Here is a 17,589-nt window from a genome sequence, read left to right as displayed (position 1 = left end):
TTAAAGCACACTATTAATAAGGGAGTTTTTCTGTCTTCTTCTTCTGAGTTAAGATTAATTGCTTATACTGACTCTGACTGGGGAGGTGACCCAAATAACCGTCACTCCACCACTGGTTTTTGTGTTTTCTTAGGAGACTCATTAATCTCATGGAGATGCAAGAAGCAGCAAAAGGTGTCTCTATCATCAACTGAAGCCGAATATCATGCCATGGCAACTACTACCATGGAAATTGTTTGGATTCACCAATTGCTGGAAAACATGGGAATCACTATTGAAGGACCTACCAAGCTTTGCTGTGACAACAAAAGTGCGATTTATATCGCTAAAAATCACACTTTTTATGAGCGGACCAAACACATAGAGATGGATTGTCATTATGTTCGAGAGGCGTACCTCAAAGGAATCATTGACCTTCCATATGTCACATCCGAATATCAATTGGCGGATTTCTTCACCAAAGCCTTGTGTGCTCCGCGCTTCAACTTTCTTCTTAGCAAACTCTCGGTCATCCTGCCCTAAGTTTGAGGGGGGGTGTTAAATTATGTACCTAATCACTTAATGTAATATATATATTTTATATATATATAAGGTAATACATATACATATATTAATATATATGTATATGTATCTACTTATTATATATATAAAATATATATTTCTACTTGTTTAGTCGTAGGGGTAGTTTTGTCTTTTCCTCTATTTTACGCACATTCACTTTATGAATGTGTTTGCAATTTCTTTTTTGTTTTCCTTTTCTTTATTTTTATTTCTTTTATTTTTGTACTTAAAGGAACCTTGGGGGGCTGTTATCGTCGCGAAATTTTTCCCCCGTCTTCTCTTCCTTGCGGAAGAGAGAAAGAGAGAAACGATTTCGCGCTTCAAACTTGACCGGATTTTGAAAATGGTTTTGAAATACTCGCCTCCGTTTTGAAAATTGCGGGAAAATCCATGGGATGGGGCTCGACCTGTCGGTACGAGGTTCAACCGTTCCTGCCGCCTTTAACAGGGGTAATCGAACCAAGGACCAAAATTGTGCTTGACTTAGTTAAATCATCAAAATCATGTTCTATCCTAAATGCACAGAGAATTTAGGCATGTGCTATGAGATTTAGAAAATGCAACTTGGGAAAACATGATGTATGCTTGGAAAATATTTGAAGTTGAAAAGATTTCTCAGGAAAAGAGTAAATTTCTCAGGAAACTCAGATGAAAAGATTTGAAATCTTGAGAAAGTTTATAAAGACTTGGGAAAATTATGAATGGTTGAAAATCCTGGGAAAATGGTAGTGATTCTTGAGAAAAGATGAACCTTTTGAAAAGGGAAACACTTCTTAGGAAAACTTGGACTTTGAGAGTTTTCTTAGGAAAATGATGGAAGATTTATAGGAAAGCTCATTAGAGAAGGAAATTCAAAACTTGTGGAATCAAAATCCTGGGAATTTTACCTTTTTAAATACTTGGAAATCGATTTTGGATCTTGAAGAAAGATTGGAAAACTCTTTTGAATATCTTAAGAAAATATCCTTTTCTTGGGAAAACTGTGGAAAACTTGTCTTGGAAAAACCGATTTTGAAAAATCCTTAGAATTTCTTGAGAAATCGATTTCTTGAGAATGAAGTTTTCTTGAGAAAATCTTGAGAAAATCAATAATTTCATGATGCAAATGACATGAGTGAATGAATGCACTTTGAGAAGATTTTCTGAGGAATTGGTTGGAAAATGTGCATTAAGTCAAGATAAATCCTTCACATATTCTGACTGTGGCCATGAATATGTTCAGAACTTAGTTGATTTGATGCACATGATTTTGAAAACTTTGGAAATATGATGTGCATTTTAAGATAGCCTAAGAGTGTAGGCTCAATGTGACTAGTAGAAAGATGATGGATCTGGGTCTCGTCCATATTCCGACTAGGGCCGTAAATATGGATCCCACCGAGTCCATCAACTCCCTAAGAGTTGGTGCACGTGCCATTCGTGAACATCCATAGTGCTTTTGAAATAAAATGCATGAATCATAGAAACAGGATATTGCATAAAATCAAACTATATGATATGCATCCTAGTCTAAGCAGGAAATTAAATCTCTTATTTCAAAATTTACATTATTACATCATTAAATAAAGGAAATAAAAGAAATTTGCAGACTTCAGCTCCTTCTTTTGAATGTCCCTGCCAAACTTGAAATAAGGTTAGCTCAAATATGTGGGTTTTTCCAAAATTTTCCAATAATATTATGAAATTATTGGATTTAATTGGATATAAACCCTATGATCATGCTTCCTTGATATTTGAAATGATGAAAATGCAAGAAATTCAGTAGAAAACAGTTTGAAATTCGGAATTGAGGTTAAAATAACCAAAATACCCCTAAAATTAAAGTTACATCTTTAAAATCAGGGTTTTTTGAAGGAAAACTTGGTAAAATTGAGATTTTGAAATTCAAATTGAATCAAATGATGATGAAATGCAGTAAGAGACATGATGACATGCTGCTAGACACATTAAGACTGTAAAATCAGAATTTGGTATTTTGCAATTTATCAAAAATAACGATTTTCGCTTGTTTTTCGCTTGGATCCGGGTCCTGCGGGACCCTGTTTTGGTATTATGGATGATCCGAACCTCAAATGGATTCCAAATTGCACCAAATTCGGTATGAAGCATCTACTTACTTTGATAAACAACCTAGAATGCTAAAAATCATGAAATGATATGATTTAAATGCCAAAATTCAAAGAAAGTCCTAAAATGGTGGATTTTGCCTATGGATCCGAACCAAATGCAATGTCTAATATGATAATGCAAGATTTACACCATGGAAACTTCTGATATTTTGCAGACTGCTAAAAGACCCGAAATGGAACATTTTTGGTTTTTACAGTCTCGGGATTTGAGCCATGGTGAGTTCAATAACAGAGATTTAGTTCTGACAGAGGTAAAAATCACCCTAGTCTGATGTAAAATGCCCAACAAATATAAAACGGCCATGGAAATTTATGAAATTAATCAGAGTTATGCACGACACCTACATGAACAACTTTCATGTTTATGACTTCGGCATTTGATCAACGAAAGCATAAATAAAAATATAACTAATTCTGCCTAAACTAACAGAACAGACAAATGTAGAAAAATAGGGGGCTGACAAGAAAAATTCTAATCAGGGGTCAACACTGTTCTAAAAATTACAGGCTTTTAGATTCAAACAGAGGACATCTCGGACACCACTTTCACTTTTTACAGTTTCGGATTTGGAGCAACACACAAAGAGAAACCATAGCCCTAAGTCGATCCAAGATCTCAGAGTCCCAAATTAGGCTCTGACACGTGTCCCGAACTCTCGGATTTTTGTCAGACATAAAAAAAAATCATAAAAATCTGAAAAAATCATATTAAAAACTAGACATCCTCCCTAGTTCGAAACATCTTTTGGATCGAAAATAGGATCTCCCATGAGGGATATCTCGATTTTACAAGTTGGCAAATGATTTTCAAAACGCATCTCGGGTAAAACAACCCGACTTGCCATTTTGAATGTTTACCGCAGTAAACAAATTCAAATGCCTCCGAATTTTTGGCAAAATTTTAGGCACACCTAAGGGCGCATTCCGTGATTTTTTTGGGATTTTTAATAAAACATAAATGCATGAAATGACGTGTGGACTGACTGACAAAAACAGGGACCTACTGAAAATAAGCAGAATTGAAATAAATGCTAAATTAATCCTAATTAATTCATGAAATGTACTAAATGAATGAAATAAAATGCAAATTAAATCTAGCTAACTACATGCATGTTAAAATCATCAAGGAAGTATAATTATGTATTTTTATATATGTCGTTTTATGAGAATAGGTCAATCCATCCCTCGGATGAGCTCTTTCTTCAAACGACAACACGAATCAAACCAAAAGAATTATCATAGTAAAATCAATAGGAATGGAAGCTTACCTTGTGTTCTCCAGCGGTTTTGGAACTCCCAAAATGAGTGGCTACCTTGATAATGGGCTCCAGAGAGGCGTGAATCCAGAGGAAACCAAGAAAGAATGAAAATGGAATTCTGAAGTTCAATTCTCAAACAGGGCTCTCAGAGTGAAAATGCTAAATCCAAAAGAAGCTTCCCTAGGCTGGGCATGGGGCCTTGTATTTATAGAGATTTTTGGAAAATTTTGAAATTCAAAGAAGCTTAATCTGAGCCCTCCATGTGGAGCCATCTCAGAGGGTGTTGTCTTGGAGTTTGAAATTCAAAATCTGCTTTATTCTGGAAGGAGGAGAGACTTCCATGTGGTACCATCTCAGAGCATCCACATTGCCATGTGTCAGAAGGTAGGAGCAGAGGAAGCAGAAGACGCCACCTCAGAGGGGTTTGAATTCTACTTTTTCTGATGAAAGGAGAGACTGACATGTGGCGCCATCTCAGAGCATCTTCATTGACATGTGTCAGAAGGAAAGGCAGAGGATTCAGATGGTGCCACCTCTGAGAGAGTTTGAAATTTAAATTTCTGCTTTTTCTAGAGGAAAGGAGAGACTGCCATGTGGCACCACCTCAGGGTGGCTCCTACAATGACATGTGGCAAGAGGGAGGAAAAGGGACACGTGGCACCATCTCACACAAAATAGAAAAGGTGAAGTTCAGGATTTGCGCCACCTCAGACTGGAGTTTGAACATTTGAATTCTAGCTTTCTCTGAAGAAGGCAGAAAGTGACATGTGTCACTTGCTTTTTCTGAAGAAAGCAGAGAGAGACACGTGTCCCTTGCTTTTTCTGAGAAGAGCAGAGGGTGACATGTGTCACTTGCTTTTTCTGAGAAAAGCAGGGAGTGACATGTGTCTTCTACTTTTTCTAAAGGAAGCTGGAGATGACATGTGTCATCTACTTTTCTGAGAAAAATAGGAGGGAGACATGTGTTCTCTGCTTTTTCTGAAAGGAGCAGAGATTGACACGTGGTGCTTGCTTTTCCTGAGGAAAGGAGAGAGTGACATGTGTCACTTGCAGGAGACATAATTCAAATGGTGCCACCTCAGAGGAGACAAGTTCTACTTTTTCTGAACAGGACAACACATGACACGTGGCATCTCATGGTGACCTTGGAATGACACATGGCACAGGGTGAAGATGGTAGACATTGACACGTGGCATAAAATGAAGAGGATGACTAATGACATGTGGCGGCATCTTAAGGTGGCCCCACGCTGACACGTGTCAAAGGATGGCAGAAGAGAGAAGGTGACATGTGGCACTTCTAGGTGAACCCTATGCTGACACATGGCAGGTAAATGGGAGGAGAGAGAAAGGACAAGTGGCACCAATCTAGGGGACAAGGTTCCTATTTTTTTGGGTTTTTCAAAGTTCAGGTTTTTCAAAAGAAAAGTCTATGTGACACCACCTCAGTGTGGGTCCCACATTGCTTCTTTATTGAAATAAGAACAAGACAACAACCTCTTTTTGGAATTTTCATAAAAAATTGGACTAATTGGTAAAACAGAAATTTTTGGAAAGAGTTGGCCCCTGTAGGGCAATTTTGTAAAAGGAAGATATTTGAAATTGTCAAAAGGGCAAAATCTGAGATAAGGTGGCTGAAATCCATATTAAAACTATCCAGATCATTTTCCTGAGGAAATATTTTAAAATTCAGAGCCCTGGGGGTAAAATGGGAAGAACTGATAATTTTGAAGACCCAGGGTTTTGAAATCAATTTTGAAAAGAGTTGAAATTCTAATCTGGATTGAAAATTTTGAAATCGAGAGTTCTGGACCTCGAAATGACATGCTGTGCAGTGCAGTGATATGAAATGCTCATGCAATGCTATACAATGACATGTCTTATACAATATAATCTTGAACCAAGACTTGGAGATGCCTGTCTCCTGTCAGGAATAAAATTTTGAACATCTGAGCTAAAATAGGGAGACTTTGAGAGTTCCAGATGAAATTTAGACTTTTACAAGGTTCGAACTCAGAAAATGACCATTTTGCCCTCCGGCAATTTCAAAGGCTGAATGATGATGTTTGGTGAAAATGTCGGGGAGGTGAGTGAAAATTTGGGGTGTTTACAGGGGCCCACTCAAATAGACGTTGGGCCCCTCCAACGGTCACATTTGTGACCGTTGGAGGGGCTCCAACGTCTATGAGTGGAGCCCCTCCAAGGCTCCTTTTTGGGTGGTTATAAATAGGGGCTCTCCCCTTGTATTCTTTCATGGCTTTGAGTCAAAGCCCAAGTTCTCAATAAATCGATTCCATTGTTTTTTATGCCTTTGTGCATTTGTGAGTTATTTGTGGGTTGTGCCTTTTGTGCACAAGTGTTCTAAAGTGTTCTTATTGTGCTTTCGTGGTGGGTTTAATATCAAGAATATTAAGGTCTTGATATTAGTATCTTATTAAAGATACTTTCAGAGTTCCAATATTAACAAGGTTCAGTATATTTCAGGCGTGTAGATATAAGATAATAATAAAAGAACAAATATAACCAAATATAGAGGGGACACAAAAAAGATAAGATATTCCCAAGTACACTAATCATGCAGTCAACAACTACAATTAATACAGATACCATCAAATTCAGGAAATGTTCCATTATGACTTTTGAGATCTTACCTGGAACAACATTTATCAATTCATAAGATATACCAGGAGGAACAAGTGTCTCATCATACTGGTAGGGGCCCAAACCATTTATAAGAACCCCATCAGGCATCCCGAGGTTCGCACCATTATCAAGAGTCTGCCTTAGGTCCTGCCAACTAATCAGGTCAGTAAGCTCCAAACCTAATCAAGGACAAGAGCTGGCTTACAATGAAAAGCTTGCTATGTTTTAACAGATAATAATCTTACCTTATGACTCCTAGTATACCAGTCAGATATAAAAAGTGTAATATCCCCATCAGGTGTTCCAAAAGGCAAAGGAATAACATCACGATTGTTCACAATAAAATCACCATAACCTCCTGCAGCTCTTTGGAACGAAGTTGATGGGAAATAGAAAAAGCTTCCAATTTGATCTTTAACTTGAAATTCATATGTCCAATTCCACCCGACTGGAATGGGGCAATTTGTCCCCAACACGCCATCCTGCCAGGAATTTCTTCTCTGCTGTATACCAGGCCTGCAGTGTAAATTTTGGGATCATCAGCAGCAGCAATGATACTGTCAAAGAAGAGTCAAGTAGCTAATACAGTCAACTCGCTGGGTGTACCAGGTGATAAGTAATGGCTCATCAAGATTGTTCCAAACATTCACAAGAACATTCCAGTTGGTGGTTGCATTAATAGTAGGTCCAGGAAAAAGCCCGTTAATTGCAATCACCTACAATGAAAATCACTTACTGATCAGTACAGGTTTTTTACAGAAGACAAATGAGAAATTGGAAACAAAGAGACACCAGAAATAAACTAACAACCAGAAAAGTAAATGACCCCCTTCTCGAGAAGCAATACAGACTGAGGGAAAATGAAAGTATAAACTATTAACTGTCCAGATAAGATGGGCTGAAATATCAAAATTTGCATCACTCAGCACCACACGCTGGAGTCCAGAAAGAAATTTGCAGCAATAGGAATGGCAAGGACAAGGTAGGTCAAACAAAGGGTATGTTCAATAGAACATAAACTACTAGAACTCCAATCTAATAGACTGGAATCAGAATTGTACCCTGAAGATGATTCAGTTAAAAACTTGTTTGATTAATATAGAAATCCAAATCCAAGAAAGTCAATTAACAGATGGCAACGGAACCATGCAACACTTCTCAAACAGAAATCACTAGAGAAAAAATTGATAAGACTAGTTCAACCTTCAAACTGCACTTGGTCATATCCAAGAGGTGATTCAGTTGTTTATCCAATTCGACTGCTAAATAAATCCAAGTATGAGAGCAATTATTATAATAAAGGACATTCCACAATTCCTAACAAGAACAGACTACCACTAGAGGAATCCAATAATGAGGGGAGATTATCATAACAAAAACTTACGGCACATCTCAAACAGGACTAGTAACAACTCTTGCACACCAACACATTATCTTTCCCAAACAAACACCACCCAATCAACTAATTCACGGAATGTCATCACTACGCGTCCTTGTTGATGCCACAGTGTACATAAAAACCAACCAAGAACTTACCAAAGTTAACCAAGAAAAAAAAAGAGTCAAGCGAGCAAGAGAGAGGTTTCCTCAAAAGAGGGAGTAAAAGCCAAATACCACGCTGTGCAACTAAGAAACAATGATAATGACAAACAACAAAGTTAATGTAATTAACATCATTTTCCCAATACTTGGATTTCTCTCCAAGATTTCCACCCCAGCAAGAATTTGCAAACTACTATCAAGCTATAAGTCCACCACCAATCTCACTTATAAGAAAACCAACACAACCCATCACTATTCCCGATCAAAAGCAACAAAAGAGAGCAACCCCATGTTTTATTTTCACTCTAAAATACATAGTTCAGAATAAAAAGGAAACAAAATAGCACCAAAAACAAAAAACCAAGAATACCAAACCAACAAAAGGCATAACAAGAACAACGGGAGAAGATAAACCTTCTGCTTCACTCCAAGAGGGGAGGTGTCTTTGTAGGAGACATCCCACTCATAGTAGACGACAGGATCGCCACTCAGAACCAAAGGAACGCAGAGGAGAGCACACAAGACCCACCATGAGAAACGCCCGAAACCCATCATCCCCCGTCTCGGCTTTGCACCCTCTGAGAGAGAGAGAGAGTCTAAAAGAGAAAGTCCAGAGAGAGAGAGAGGGGGGATGGGGAGTGCTCCTGTCCGACCTTGCCGTATACATAACCGTTTGGGGTTGTCTAATTTTGGAGAACTACATGACCAAAATACCCTTATACACTAACTCTCTTCACAAATATAGCATTTGCTTACTGCGTTACATAACTTCCCAATTAAAAGGCTTTAAAGTGGAGATCATCCCACTCAATCTGGAGCTCCTCCTTCATGCATGGTGTTAATGGGTCGGGTTTTACCCAGACACGATTCTTACCACATCCTATAGGATTAGGGTTTGGTGATAAAGAAGGAGGTCCTACTGAAAAACAGGTCGAATTTAAAGGGTCCAATTAGTATATGGAGCAGGATTATGCTTTCTGAAATTTCATACCAGACCCAGGTCGGAGGGCAAGCCTGAGCATACTCGATTCTGGACCCGGTACTCACACTTCAAAGTCTGATTCAGGTATAGACTCACCTGGGTCCAAACCAGATCCGAACGGTTGACACCCTTACATCAGATAAAGTGTTCATTATGGGTGTAACTGCATCGGGTGATACTTGACCCAAACAGATTAGACTCAACCCAACCCGATCTTGATATAAAGTGGGGTTTAAAATCTAATCTTATCTTAGAAACGGGTCGGTTTTTTGTTAAGAAAAATATATATAGACCTGAACTTATTTATACCCGACCCATTTACATGCTCAACCCGAATGATTCTATGCAATTCATAGTTGAACACAAACCCCGTTTGTACTTAAAACCATTTTATATGAAATCTAAACTTGAACTGACACAAACTGGTAGAGTGTAACGGGTCGGATCTGGTTCAAACCCAAGTGAATCTGAACCTGAATCTGTTTTTGAGGTGGTGGTTCCAGGTAAGGACCCAGGTCCTATCAAGTCTACTATAAGAAAAACCATACCTGGGTAATATAAGGATTGCATGAACCAGACCTGGCCCATACCTGATTAAATAGATTTTTATCTTTTAAATATTGAAAAACAATGGGTCTTAAACAGAACTCAGGTCGGACCCATGTCTGGTATGAAATTTCATAAACATACCCGGTTTCATATAGTTATTGAATCCTTTGGGTCCAACCCGGCTTCTAATCGGGCCTCTTTTTTTATCACCAAACCCGGACCTTACAGAGTTTGGTACGGGTCAGGTCTGGGTCAAACCCAACCCTTCTCGATTGAAAATGGATATCTTTAAAACCCAATCTATTTACACATAGACCAGTTTAGATTTGAACCCATTAACCCAAGCAAGGCCACTATTTCAATCTTACCCAGACCTTAACTGGAACCCAAATTCAATTGGATTAGGTATGGATCTAATTTCTTTTTTACCCAATGACAAAAATGGGTCCAAAAACTCTATCCGATCACAACCAGACCATACCAGTTACACGCCTTGTCCACATGCGAGACACGCATTGAGTCCAATTCGCTTGTGTGCCTGATCCACAAAAGATAAAAAAGTTGGATACATGGACCCGAGGTGCCAAACAAAGACAAGTAGCCCAATATCATCTGTGAACAGGATCTCGAATTCATGGATATGGATCAAGTAGGTCATAGTCCACAAAGGAGTAACTTGGGATTAGAATGAAGAAAGGTCATGAGAGGGGGATAGAATATGAGTGTAGGGATGTCAATGAACCAGATTTTAATTCAATTCCATTTAGTCGCATTTGGTATATATCCCATTATAATGGCATGCAGATATGGTTATGATCTTTTGCTATTGAATAAGAGAAATATCCAAATTTGACGGATATCCGAATTCATTTACATGTAAAAAAGTGAATATGGCATGAGTTTCTCACCATTTAAATCCGTTTAGCTAACATCCGATTAATCGGATATGGTATTGGCCACATCCGATCCGAATCCAATCCTTTAGCATCCCTAAGAGGAGTGGCATTCTGGTAATTATCTTTTAGGATGAGGGCTATTGTAACGAGCATAAGGCTTGTAGCTGTCGGCCACATGGGTCATGATTCAGTCTCCCAAGTGAGCTCCACCCCCGGCCTACTCTGTTCTTGCATGAATGTGGGACCCACTAGTCCATTCCCCAACTTTCCGATGAGACCCACAAGGGCATCGCCATTTTTTAAACAAATTTTACTTTTTTCTTTTTTTAAAGTTCTTTCTTTTCCTTTTCTTTTATTTTTTGGTCTTTTTTTAAGCGAAGGTGAGGTAATGGATAGAGTGGGGGGGATGAGTAGCGGTGTCAATGGGTCGATAAATAAAAAGGCCCCATTAGCATCCTGGTTCGACCTGAAGAGTCTGATTAATATATGGAGTCGGGTATGGTTTGCGTAATTTCATACTAGACTCGGGCCCAACCTGTGTTTCAATTAAGATCTGTAGCTTTTTTAATATAAAAAAATAATAAAAAATATTATTTTATTAAGTATGATTTCCATAATCTCAAATCAGGTTTGAGTTCCAACTAAACCCGTTGACACCCCCTAGGGATGAGAGGTTACCAACACCAACTCAAAAAGATGCCCTTTTTTTTTTTAAAGTAGCCAAAGTATCCTTTTTCTAGTGAAGGGTTGCTTTAAGTAGCCTAAAAAGCTATGTCACAAAGATTTGTCGACATGAGGTCACATGATAGTGGGGACATGAAAATTTTAAATGTTTTTAATTAATAAAAAAATTATTTTAATATTTAAAACCATATTTTTATTGAAATAATATTGCAAATTATTAAAATAATGGTTGCAAGTGTCAATGTTTGTATGGCATGTCTATGTGTGTTCAAGCGTGTCTTTAAGGACATATGGCCAAAATAACTTGTCCCTATGACATGGATAGAAAGTTTCATGCTGTTCAACGAAACGGAGGATTCAAAATACAATGGCCTAGCCCAGAGGAGGGTTGGCGTAACGGGGGTGGGGCATTAGCTTCTTGACGAGCAGTCAAAGTTGGATTCTCATGGGTGTCGCCCCTCTAGGCAAGTCAATGCCGGCACGATGATCATAGAGCCAGCCCGAACAAGTCTTCGTGCTTGGTGTGATTTTTTTGGGTTCTAAATTAAAAAAAAAAAACTACAATGGCCTAAAAGAGAAGTTTCTTCATGATTCATGTCCTCTTTTATTTCTTTTTTCTTTTTAATTTACCAAGCAATCTGAGGGATAGCCCTCAATGGTTTCCAATTAAAATTTCCCTCACCCATGATAGGGCAAGTCTAGCCATGAGGCTACACCCTAATCACACTTAGCACCGTTTCTTTTATTTTATAAGAAGAAAAAAAAGTACAATGTTTGCATTTGAAAAATGAAAATTAACAGCATCCTCTTTGCTAAGGAAGCAGGCTGAAGGACCAACTTCTTTGAGTGTGTGTTTGATTACATCGGATTAGGGATGGGAGGTTTTTGAAGTAGAGATCCACCGATCTCTAATCCGAGGTTCTCTAGTCTGACACCCCCTCTCAGCAGAATTGAAAATGGGGATCGGATTTTAGATCCTCTGATTGTAAGGAAGTTGGATCAAGACGTGGGCCCCATGCCTCGATCTACTAAACCTTGGTTCTCCTCATAGATCCAAGGTAATCAAACACACCCTAAGGGAGATCCGCGTACATGCAGATCAAAATCAGATGTAGCACGGGTCCATGTCAGATCTAACCTCCTCCCAAACAAGGTTCTCAAATGCTCGGATCTGAGATCCTCAAAAGAAATCAGTGGATTTGTAGTCCAACGTAGGGGGGATGGGCCATACTGAACACCCACGGAAGATCCCAGGTCAATATCCTAGGATCTTAAAGGGTTCATTCAAATGCACCCTAAGGGTGTTTGTTTCATGCCTTTTCTTGTGAAAGAAGCAATCTTTCATAGGAAATAGGGGTTCTTTCCTAGAAAGGCTGAAACAAACATGTTCATGAGAAATATGTAATGGCAAAAAAATGGCTTTCTAGTCAAAATGGGTTCATACCATCCCCATCCCCACCCCCTCCACCTCCCTCTCCCCCTCCCCCTCATGGGAAAGCACTTCCCCTCCAAAGTGGCGCTTTCAAAGGAAATAGTCTTTCCTTGGTTGGAAGATCGTAACAACCGCCTCTTAAGTGTGTGTTTGATTGCTTGTCTAGGATTGGACCGAAGAACAGAATATCACAGACAGAACACATATTATGTTTGTTCTGTAACAACTATATTGCATTCAGTGTTTGTTTCGGTTGTACAAGAAGTTGTGTTTCTTGTGCTCGATATTTGATTTTTGTGTTGTGTGGACTGCTTGTATACATATGGATAATGGGTCGGATAACTTCATTTTGAATCATACGAGTTGATCCACCCCCATCATATGAGTATTTAAATATGTTTATTATAAATTTTAACTTTGGATATGGATCTTGGATTTGATCTGAAAACAAAAAAAGTTTCAAATTTAGGTAATTTGAGAAAAAATAAGATCTGATATATTTATATATATAAATGGTTTAATCAATGTTATATTGGATCTAATTATGAAAATTTATCTAAAAATTCTGGATTTTAGCCCTGAATATGGATCTCGAACTGGAGTCAAGTGCGAAAAAATATTTAAATTTTGGGTAATTTGAGAAAAAAAATATGAATTCATATTTTTATATACAAATGCAAAAGGCATAAATAAATCATAAAACCTTAAAATGCAAGAAAATGAATCATAAATAAACCAAAAAACTCTAAACTACAATAAAAATAAGTCATAAAATCAAAGAAACCATAAATAAACAGGAAAATTATATATAAAATCCCTAAACAAAAAAAAACAACCTTGATCAAATACAAAAAAAAAGCTCTAATCAAATTAACTATAAGAACCCTTAGTTACAGAAATTTGATTCAAAACCTTAATCAAAGAAAAAATTCCTAATCAAATTAAATATCAAAAGCTCTAATTAAAGATATTTGATTCAAAGCCTAATCAAAGAAAAAAGCCCTAATCAAATTAAAGAAAATCTCTAATCAAATTAAATATCAAAAGCCCTGATGAAAGATATTTGATTCAAAATCCTAATCAATGAAAATCAAAGAAAAAAGCCATAATCAAAGAAAAAAAGCCCTAATCAAATTAATGAAACTCTAATTAAAAAATTTGATTCAAAGTCTCAATAAAAAAATTCTTTTCGAGAGCCCTAATCAAAGAAGAAGAACAAAGAAAGGGAAGAGAGAGAGAAGAACAAAGGAGGGGAGAAAAGAAGAAAAGGAAAAAAGAAAGAAGAAAGAAGAACGAAGAAGAAGGGAAAGAAAGAAGAAAAGGGCTTTTTGAACATTATATGTCGCCTTCATCACATTTAAAGCATTATGAGTTGTTGACTTGATTATGTTTTTTTTAGGTTAGTTTTATGAATTTGGGCTATGTTTGGGATCCAGTGTTGGAGAAGAAATGAGAGGGATGATGGATGAAAATGAAGATAAGGTTGGAATTGTCAACAACATCCATGTGAGGATGTAGTTGAAAATGGACCATCTCCACTCCTAACACCAGCCTCATCTCAAAAAATGAGGTTCCCAAACACATGTGCTTGTAGGTGGTATTAACTACACCCTCATTTAATATCATCTCCACTCCCATCTCCTACCATCTCCAGCTCCCAAACAAAGTGGTGATTTTGTGAGCTCAGGCATGAATTTCTTGGTTGATGATCTTGATTATGAAATTCTTTTCAAAGTAATAAAGTGTGATTATTACATCAACCAACATTTGGGCAAAGTTATAGCTCATGCACTATATAAATCAATGGCTAATCCTTTTAGTATTTGTTTCAATGTTGTCATGTCTTGTATCATAAAGATACTAAAAATAGAGTATGATTTACCAACTATAAAATGTTATATATTTGTGCTTGGAGTTTATTCAATTTGGGAGAGAAAACATGGAGAACATTTTGAATTATACAACAAAGCTAATTAGTTGGAGTAGAATTTTGAATGTAGTTGAAAATTATTGAGCCTTATTCATGATTAAAGGGATAAAGTGGGAATAGATGGAAAGGCATTTTTTAATGTCAATACCTCCTTGTTGGCCCTTTCTCTGCCTTAGTTTGCAAAAGTGATGTTTGAATCTACTTTTGATATGCTATACAATTCTCTCAAGTGATTCTTGAGAATCGTATCACCCCTAGAATGTTTTACATTGAGACATTAAGCATTCATATTAATAATATATTCTCTAATATATAAGATGGATCTGGAAGCTAAGCATACGTGAGAATGAAGAAAATTGGAAGGAAAACCAAATAAAAATTAGAATTAAAAGCTCTATAAGTGTAAAATGCATAATAGGTGCTTATCACTAGTTTTATCTCATGCAATTACATGCATTGACTACTTGATGTTGTAGAGATAATTCTTAACATTGAAACCACTCAAGAACTGTCCCCATAAGCTTACATTATGTCAATTCTTTCAATAAAAATGATATCTAAAATTCTAAATATATTAATTAGAAAATTCAATAAGTTTCAATCAATATTACTTATTGGATCCACATCTACTTATTATCATATTCAACATGAAAAAGGTCAAAAAAACAATATGTATCTTAAGCAACTTTAAGCTAAGAGATTGATCAAATTGCATAAAGGAATAAACTAATGATCAAATAAGTGACAATCAGTGGCACAACTCAAATTGTTGAAAAAACCCTTCGCTACAAGTTTTGCTTTGTAACTTTCTATGTTGCCATCAGTTTTATACTAAATTTTGTATACCCAATGACATCCTACAACATTATTATTAGATGACTGAGAAACTACCTTTCAAGTATTGCACTCATGAAGTGCTAAAATTTCTTCGTTCATGGCTTTAACCCAACATTTGTCCTGACATGCTTTATAATAAGATTTGGGTTCATTCTCACCCGTAATGTTGGCTGCAAAAATTTGGAACAATGCTGAAAAGGTATCATAGCTTACCTATACCTCTGGATGCTTGACACGTGATGATCTTTTGGGCTGCATAAGGGCTCATGAAGATGACCACTTGCTGACTTTTCCTCTGAAGTTAGTTGGTTGCTGCAACTCTGGTGTTAATGTCAATTGTACACAAGGAACAATTTGATGTAAACATTGCTATTGAGTGACTATACTTGATTGTTCTTCAACATGCTTTTTTTAGTATAAACTCGCGAAAAAAAACAAAAAACCACCAAGTTGCTTATCAGGTTGAACCGCTTCGAATTCTTGATGTGTCTGGAGGCAGCAATCAAGATGGTAAAACATCATCACTACCATGTTGAATCTGATAAGATCTCACCAATGCAATAGTCGACCAAAAGAAATTTAGGCTTACACTTTCACATGTTCTCTTGACAAGTAGTGACATTTATGAAATATGACATGTTTTGAGATATCTTTTGACTAACAAGATTAAAGCACCTATATCCTAAATATTTATCATAACTCACAAATTGACCCTCTTGTGTCTTCGAGGACAACTTGTTGCATAGGAAGTCATGAACGTGCACAAAACACTTGCTTCCAAAGGTACGAATAATGGAATAATCAAGATGCTTGTTGAATAATAGAAAATATGGTGTTCTATCTTCTAAATTAAGTAATGGCATTTGGTTAATGCAATAAACAACTGTATGAAAAGCTTCCCCCAATAAAGCATTTCTAACCTTTGGAGTCAATCAACATGGTTAAGTATCGACTATGTGTCAATGCTTCATTTCTGCAACTCCATTTTGTTGAGATATTTTTTAGCAAGACAACTCACACAATGTGTCATTATCACACAACAAATATTAAAAGCTATGGACATATATTCATTGCTACTATTGCTACGAAAACAAAGAATTTTATGACCAAACTAGGTTTCAACATAGGCTTTGAATCTTTGAAAAATCTAAAAACCTAATCTTTATATTTCAAGAAGTAGATCCAAGTATATTTGGTAAAGTCGTCAACAAAAACAACATAATATAAATATAAACATAATTACGGTTTGACCCCAGACATCAGAATAAATTAACTCAGACAAAAATGAAACTTTTTTATTAGTATAATAAAAAAGGAGAGCATGACTCTTACATAAACGACAACTGAAACACAAAAATGATACTTTAAGAATCTTACCCCTCAAGAGAATAAGATTTTTATTTCATAGAGTTTGAACAAAATTTGAATTACAATGACCAAGTCTTCGATGGCAACGCTCGATTTCTCTTTTGGGCTCATCAACTACAAACACAAATAAGGCAAAACTATGACCCAAACTATGAACTAAACTTCTTTGAGCTTCGTTAATCATGTAAAGAACTTTAACTTGTTGAAAGTTGAGAATTCAACGATAAGCAGAAAATACAAGACAAAATATTTACGTGGTTCGGTCGCTTATAGACCTACATCCATGATAAAGGCTAAACCACTCTCTCTCTCTCTTTCTGTTTCTAATATCAACTAACAAGGGATACAAGGTATTTATAGGTGAGCCTCTCCTAGGAGATAGGCATTACAAACAGGAAATACAAAAACATATTGGAAGGATATCACTATTAACAGCAACCAGGATATCTTGCTGGATTCACACACACACAATATAGTAACCAAAACATTTTTACAATATTTCTGAATCTACCTAAAGAGGCAACAGTTGATAGCAACAGGTCATGATAAATCCTGACTTAGCCACTAGAAGATAATGTATTTCAACACTCCCCCTCAAGTGGGGCGAAGATATCATAGCAGCCCAACTTGTTTATGATGCTCAAAAACTAATCACGAGGTAGACTTTTTGTCAATGCGTTAGCTAACTGATTCAAACTTTCTGTGAATGGAGTTTGGATTTCATGGTTCTGAACCTTTTCACGAACATAATGACAAGCAATCTCAATATGTTTTGTT

The 17,589-nt window shown here is 36.8% G+C and overlaps 1 protein-coding gene across 1 annotated transcript in view; it reads right to left on the bottom strand.

Moving 5' to 3' along the window:
* The window catches only part of LOC149843006 (monocopper oxidase-like protein SKS1), a 57,297-nt gene extending 48,611 nt beyond the window's left edge, over nucleotides 1-8,686 (bottom strand). The window contains exons 1-4 of the mRNA XM_090000807.1: nucleotides 8,549-8,686; nucleotides 7,199-7,308; nucleotides 6,838-7,108; nucleotides 6,601-6,739 (exon numbers count right to left, since the gene is read on the bottom strand). Of these exons, the coding sequence (XP_089856933.1) occupies nucleotides 6,601-6,739; nucleotides 6,838-7,108; nucleotides 7,199-7,308; nucleotides 8,549-8,686 (658 nt within the window). The remainder of the gene's footprint in view (nucleotides 1-6,600; nucleotides 6,740-6,837; nucleotides 7,109-7,198; nucleotides 7,309-8,548) is intronic.
* Between the last annotated feature and the right edge of the window lie 8,903 nt (nucleotides 8,687-17,589).

The sequence above is a fragment of the Nuphar pumila genome, chromosome 3, assembly GCF_984573655.1.
Source record: "Nuphar pumila chromosome 3, dmNupPumi1.hap1.1, whole genome shotgun sequence".
NCBI classification, from domain to species: Eukaryota; Viridiplantae; Streptophyta; class Magnoliopsida; order Nymphaeales; family Nymphaeaceae; genus Nuphar; species Nuphar pumila.
Note: the sequence above shows the minus strand (reverse complement) of the source record. Positions and strands in the feature narration are given on the sequence as shown.